Here is a 7,266-nt window from a genome sequence, read left to right on the forward strand (position 1 = left end):
GTTCTCTCACATCAAAATCCACCCACATATTTGTTTAGAGCTGTTTTGGGCTGTTTTGGCTTGTAAACGACGCTTGATCTGTACAGATTTCTCTCCTGATTCAGACAAGGTGACTTTTCCACTGCAGAAAGCAATATTATGGACTCATATTGTAGCCGGAAGTGACGGTTTAAAGCTAAAATGCCCTGATGATTTGTTTCTCACAAACACACAGCTTTTGACTTAAGTCGTTAACTGATGGACTGGAGTGCTGTGGATTACTTGTGGATTATTGTGATGTTTTTATCAGCTGTTTGGACTCTCATTCTGACGGCACCCATTCACTGCAGAGCATCCATTGCTGAGAAAGTGATGCAATGCTACATTTCTCCAAACCTGATGAAGAAACAAACTCATCAAACTCAAATTTTAATTTTTTGGGTGAACTATTCCTTTTAGTTCGTTGCTCCTCCTCATGCATTCACAGACGGAGCGGCTCTTCCGAGTGAATGTTAGACCCGTCAGGAGATGATGTGGGAGGACAGAGAGGAACCGGAGGAGGAACATGTGGTTTTCCTCAAGACGTTCATGAAATGTGCGTGCGTCAGGTAACACACAACATGTGCACCAGTCTGTTCCTGTTCATTGTTCACGCACACTCTTATATGCTCTCACAGCACTCGGGTGTTTATGAGGGCCACCAAACCCATGGCAGATATTCCTCAGCATTCCTCCGCTTTCAGGAATCTGTCACAGACGTCCTGAGAGACATCAAACAGACTCACGTCAGCCCACTAACCTCACAGCAAAGACAGAGTCGTACAAACGACATCTTTCACCTTCCATAAGAGTAAGATCTTCAACACAAGGGTTATGATGTGAAACGGACTGCATTAACATCTTAAGCACATTAAAGGTATCAACTTGTAAACTTATCAACTTGTTTTGATCGAATCTTCAGTGTTGTGAAGCAGAATTTACATTTGGTTGTACTTCATGCAGAGCTGCATTAATGGCGCTGCGTGTATAACATGTCATGCACTTGTTGGACAATGTTCACATGTTTAACATCTACAGCATCCAGATCGGTGGGGCCGCTGTCTTACGGATGACTGGAGTTTCGGCGGAAATGCTTGTATACGTTATAAAGATGATGCCTGAATCTAGTGGTGGGTGGTATTACTAAAATCTTATATCAAGGATCAATCCATTTTTTTTTTTTATTTTAGAAAAAAATATATAGGCTATATTTTAGATTAAAAATGTATGTATATATTTAACCCAAGTAGATAACCTTGTATGTTACTTACTGTATCTCATTTCATTATTATTATTTATTTATTTTTTGATGGACTCAAGCCAAAGGTTAATTTTTTAAAGCAAATGCATGAAAAGTCTGACCTCAATGCTTCACATTGCTTGGTGCAAATGGTACAACTCTTCAATGGTAAAAACATTTTAACTGTTGGGTAATATATAACCCTCCAGTATACAGTCATTCTGCTGTAGACTGTAACCGTAAATGACCCACAGCCTTGAACAATATAATCTAAAGTCAGATAACAGCCAAGACTGGGAACAATTACCGGGAACATCAAGAGCAGCCTATTAGATGAAACCTGCTCCAGGGTACGAGAGAGAGAAAGAGAGATAGTGAGTGAGAGAGAGAGAGAGAGACAGAGAGATAGTGAGTGAGAGAGAGAGAGAGAGAGAGAGAGAGAGAGAGCGAGAGAGAGCGAATATTATGAAGCTAAAATTTATGAAATCGATGAATCAATAGACCAAAACAATTTCTGGAATCTATTTTAAAAATTTGAAAGCCCCAAATCAGACACATTCCTCCAGTGTGGCACAGTCTGGAGGTCTTACTTTAAAACTCTTTACCAAAAACTTGAACCAGACCTCAACCAGCCCCAAACAAAAACAAAGAGAAAACTAGAAGATTTGAAGAAAACAATAAAAAATTACCAAAACCCATTGGACACATTTATAACAACATCAGAAATAACAGAGCACATTAAAAATCTCAAATTAAAGAAGGCATGTGGACAAGACAACATCAGCAATGAAATGCTCAAAATCAGCAGCCCTTACATAATTCAAGCTCTAGCAAAATTATTCAATCTGATCTTATCCTCTGGTGACTTCCCTGAGACCTGGTCTGAAGGACTGATCACACCTATATATAAAAAAGGAGACAAATTCGATCCCAGTAATTACCGCTGCATTAGTGTGGGCAGTAACCAAGCAAAGCTTTTTTGCAATATAATAAATAGCCGCATAGTGACATTCCTGAAAATTGGGATAGAAGTTTAATAGAAAGAAAACAATTGGAATTTGCAAAAAACATTCTAAGGGTAAACAGAGGCACTACCCCAACATTCATAAAGACACTGACAAAAATCTGAAGTATAATTATGATGAAAAATTAAAAAACGAATTTGACCTCCAAACCAAACTGTAGTGTTATTCGGCCCTAAATAGAACCACCAAATTGGCAAATTACTCATCAATCAAACAATTAAAAGAAAGACAAATCCTTTCAAAATATCGACTCAGCGACCACGACTTAGAAATAGAGAGAGGAAGATATAAAAGATCCTGGATACCGAGAGAACAGCGACTATGCAAGCACTGTGACTTAAATCAAATAGAGGATGAGAAACACTTTCTTCTTGTCTGCCCCAAATACATGTGACGTCCTTCTTCAGAAATTTCATATCCTTCTGTACATGTATTTTTATGTTACTGCGTTTATATATATATATATTATAGTAAAAATATGACATTAATATAAAACATATTTTCTAAAATAATACTATATTAGCATTATTTTAGTAAAAACTTAGGTAAATATTGTTTATTTTTTAACTTTGTCTTGTATTATTATATTTGTTTTTTATTCCTATTGTTATTGGTCCTTTTGTTCATTTAACAAAACTTCACTGTTTTAATTCTTACATTAAACATTTTGAATCATCTTAAGTGAGTATGTGGTGGACTGATATAATTGAATAAAATCACCATTTTAAGCCATTTATAAGCAAATGCGTAAATACCAAGATATATGAAATGCCATAAAAATGTTAAAAATACCAAGCTATAATTGTTTAGCAATATCACCCAGCCCTAAAACACACCCAAACTCATAAATCTGCTTAAGAGTTTTGTTTTTCTGTTAGCAAAATATTTTGCATATTCGTTTTCCTCAGCTATATATATATCGAGTCAGCAGCTCAAACACACACACACACACACACACACATGGCAGTAATCATGGGTGAGGGAGTGTATGTGTCTGAATGAATCAGATCAAGCTGTTATTAGAGACGTGAACAAACCAAAACCAACCGAATCCCTCCAGTCCAACATTAGTCATAATAAAAACATAATAAAAACGATCCGCACAGCGACGACGGCGACCACAAAGACAACAGCAAACCTGCCAACAGCGTCCGGCTTGGACGAGAATCAGAAGAATCAGGCATGCAGATGCATGAGTGAACTCTGAAGAACTGTTGACTTTATTTGAGAGATGTGTGCGCTTTTTCAAAACTATTTTTTTTTTAAATATCAAACTCCTTTTTCCAAATGTTTTGCTTGTAAACTCTTTGTGCAGCTTTCTTTTCAATCAAATCACACTCGTTTTGATATGCTCTTATCTAATGCACTGACATTCAGACATAAGTGTGACTGAAGTGTTACTGTCATGCTGTGCTTTCAGAGGTTTTATAGTCTCAGTGACTGAGTTTTACAGCATAAACAAAGATGATTGAGCAACTCTGAGCTCCAACAATCCTGGAAGACGCTCAAGACCTCCCTCAAGTCAAAACACAAACCCCTTTGTCTTATACTGAGCAGAATGCTGGGATGTTTTATAGCTCCTGCGATGGGCTGATGGGATGTACTGTTTATATACATACATACGGTGCATTTGAAGCCGTTTCTGAGTTCTGTTGCTGTAGTTGAGGCAGGTGAGAGACAGACAGACAGATAATGACGGCTGTGATAATAACCCAACACACATACTTCACTCGTCATTTACTCAGAGACACCAGCTGTTTCTGAGCCGCTGATTTCTGTCAATACTCCAACAATCTCGTCCAGACGTGTGAGCCGAAAGACCAAATTTAGGACCACGTTTTGAACAAATGGTGGCAGAATTTTAATTTTTAGTTGAATTATCCAATAGCAAACTTCTGTCATGCTTTATTCACCCTTATATGTTTTTTTTTTTTTAGTTCTGTAGAATGCAAAAGGAGATGCTTTTTTTTATATATACAGCAAAAACGAATGGCGAACATGAGTTTAAGCTTCAAAAAGAACATAAAAGCATCATAACACTTGTTCATATGACTTGTGCACTATATTCACAATCTTCTGAAGTCATTTGATGCATTGTGTGAGAAACAGACCCAAGTTTAAGATATTATTCACTGAAAAATCCTGTTCAAATCGTAATACAAGCGAGATTTCGATTTGTGATTTTGTTTGCATACAGCTAGAAAAACATTTTCAGTAAAAATGACTTAAAGGGACAGTTCACCCAAAAATGAAAACTTGCCATTATTTACTTGCCCTCGTATCGTATAACCCAAGCAGCAACCTCCCGCTCTCTCTCTCTCGTGAAGCCAACACGGAAGTGACTTAAACTGTAATTCATCAACTGGCCGCTAGAGGCTGGCTGCAAAAGGGAGTCAATCCCATAGACTCCCCATGTTAAAATGCCCAACTTTACAGCAGAAAAAAACATACATACAGCCTGGTTCAAAAAATTATTTTGGTCTATATAGCTAATTTTGCCCTTCATGACAACTGTGAGGGGGGGTGAATTTTTTTATAACTCACCCGTTTAAATTATATTAAGCCTTAAAGTTCTGCATAATTAAGGGCGTGGCCACTTGAGTGACATGAAGAACCTTTTGAAGCACCTTTATTTTTAAGAGTGTATGGCATAACCTGTATAACTTTCTTCTGTGTAACACGAGGGAAAACATTTTAAGGAATGTTGGTAACCATTTTTTGTCCATATTATGGACAGTGAGACTGTCTGGTTACCAACATTCCTCAAAATATCAGATCAGATTTCAATTAAAGACATTAAAGAAATAATTCATTTTATTTGTGCACTACATCCCAAATCTTCCAAAGTTGTATTTAAAGGGATAGTCCACCGTAATTTACTAACCAGTCATCTTGGTTCCCATTGACTTCAATTATATGGATAGAAAATACAATAGAAGTCAATGGAAGCAAACAATGAGGTTTGGAATGGCATGATTTCATATATATAAAAAAAAAAAAAAGATACAATACTTTATTTGTTTACCTGCATGTCACGTGACCATGAACTGACATGTGAAGGTGTCGCTAGATTAACGAAATATTAACTTAAAAATGTAAGTAAATATTTTATGTCAACAGGGTTTTGCTGACAAAAAAAGTTATAAATCTTTTTTTTTTACAAGAAAGTTAAAGGGGTCATATGATGCGATTTCATTTTTTCCTTTCTCTTTAGAGTGTTACAAGCTCTTGGTGCATAAAGAAGATCTGTAAAGTTGCAAAGACTAAAGTCTCAAATCCAAAGAGATATTCTTTCTTAGCTTTGTAAAAATCGACGCGTTTCAAAAAGGCGGGGCATAGAGGAGAAACAATAATGTACAGTATGTGGAAAATAATGTGTTTTTTTAACTTTAAACCGCATAAACACATTTCATTACACCAAATACACAAAATAATGTTCTTTTTAGAAGCATCATATGACCCCTTTAAAGCCAAGGTACACAAAGGAATAAACAAAAAAAAAACAGTTAAAAATAAAAATAAAGAAAATCAAATGATACAAGTTAAATAAAAAATAATTAATTTTTTTACAAACAGTAACACATTTTTTCTTATGTTTCTCTTTAAACTGAAAACTTAAGTCTTAAAAAATTAAAAACAAAGGCTTATTTCACCTATACTTTCATGTATGTGTACTAAATAGAAGTAACAGATTGATTAGATGATATTTCTTATTTTATTCGTTTTTTCACCTGACATGTCTGACACTTTATATATATATATATATATATATATACCTTTTTATATAAAAGGTTCAAACTGACGCACGTCAATCACAGCGGCGTGACGTCACGCCGTTTAACGGACTCGAACGGAACGGTTTAACGGACTCACCTGATATGTGGCACACGGGCCGGTAATCGTCGCAGCAGTCGCCGCTCCTCGTGCAGTACGTGTCGCAGTAACACACGGTCCTCCTCGCGCTCCTCTCCACGCACTCGTTATTCCGTCCCGGACAGCATCTCGGCGTCGGTCTGTCCGCGCATCCCGCCTCACACGCGCCGGACACGCACATCACGAGCGCGATCACCGCACACACGCGAGCTCCCGTCATTACCGTCTTCGGGTTTCAGCTATAATACAGCAGAGGCCGCTTTAAAGAAGTTTCTCGCACTTTCAGACGCAGCGAGTGAGTTCCGTGAGTCCCGTCAGCAGCATCGCCGAAGTTCATCTGTCTGTGCGCGCGGAGTGACCGAAGCGCGTCTCACGCGGCGCCGCCTGCAGGACGCATGCGCAATCACACCCTCAGCGCGCCACAACAACACCACCGCAGCTTTCAATTTGACAGAACAAGGATTTAATTATATTAATGAATATTTTAAATAAATATGTGTATATAAACATATTTAGATTTCTATTCATGATATTATGTGAGTTTTATGAAGTGATAAAAAAAGCAGTATTTTGTCATGATTATTATTGAAGCCTATTATTTAGCCTGTCAGAATTGGACCGTTTTTATAATCAAATTATTGTACATTAAACAGGTATTTTCATGCAGTAGATCATATATTAGTACACCAGTGGTTTAAATTTATTATTATTATTATTAATTTGTATTATTCATTATTTAATTTGTTATTATTAAGAGGCAATATTTGCTCAATATAATTTATTTTTAGGGATTTTTATTAACTTTATGATGGCATTTTTATTTGCATTTTTCTATTCATTTCAAATACTTAAATTGAATAAAATAATAGATTATCAAAATGTCATCATATTTATAAATATATTTTATATATAATAAGTATATATACTGTATATATATGTGTGTGTGTGTCAAATACTTGAATAAAATTGATCAATATGGTGTTTAAACTCATATTTTCATATTTTTAATAATTAAATATTTTAAATACATAAAAAATAAGACATTAAAGACATATATCTATATATATATATATATATATATATACATATTATACACACACACACACACAT

At 35.9% G+C, this 7,266-nt stretch overlaps 1 protein-coding gene across 2 annotated transcripts in view; it reads right to left on the reverse strand.

The window, feature by feature from the left end:
• The window catches only part of LOC107722861 (somatomedin-B and thrombospondin type-1 domain-containing protein-like), a 20,967-nt gene extending 14,478 nt beyond the window's left edge, over window positions 1-6,489 (reverse strand). For both annotated transcript variants that reach the window (XM_016531358.1, XM_016531357.1), the window contains exon 1: window positions 6,157-6,489. In XM_016531358.1, coding sequence (XP_016386844.1) covers window positions 6,157-6,376 — 220 coding nt within the window. In that variant the 5' untranslated portion in view covers window positions 6,377-6,489. The remainder of the gene's footprint in view (window positions 1-6,156) is intronic.
• Between the last annotated feature and the right edge of the window lie 777 nt (window positions 6,490-7,266).

This window comes from Sinocyclocheilus rhinocerous, unplaced genomic scaffold, assembly GCF_001515625.1.
Source record: "Sinocyclocheilus rhinocerous isolate Xijiao unplaced genomic scaffold, SAMN03320098_v1.1 scaffold1596, whole genome shotgun sequence".
Taxonomy (NCBI): domain Eukaryota; kingdom Metazoa; phylum Chordata; class Actinopteri; order Cypriniformes; family Cyprinidae; genus Sinocyclocheilus; species Sinocyclocheilus rhinocerous.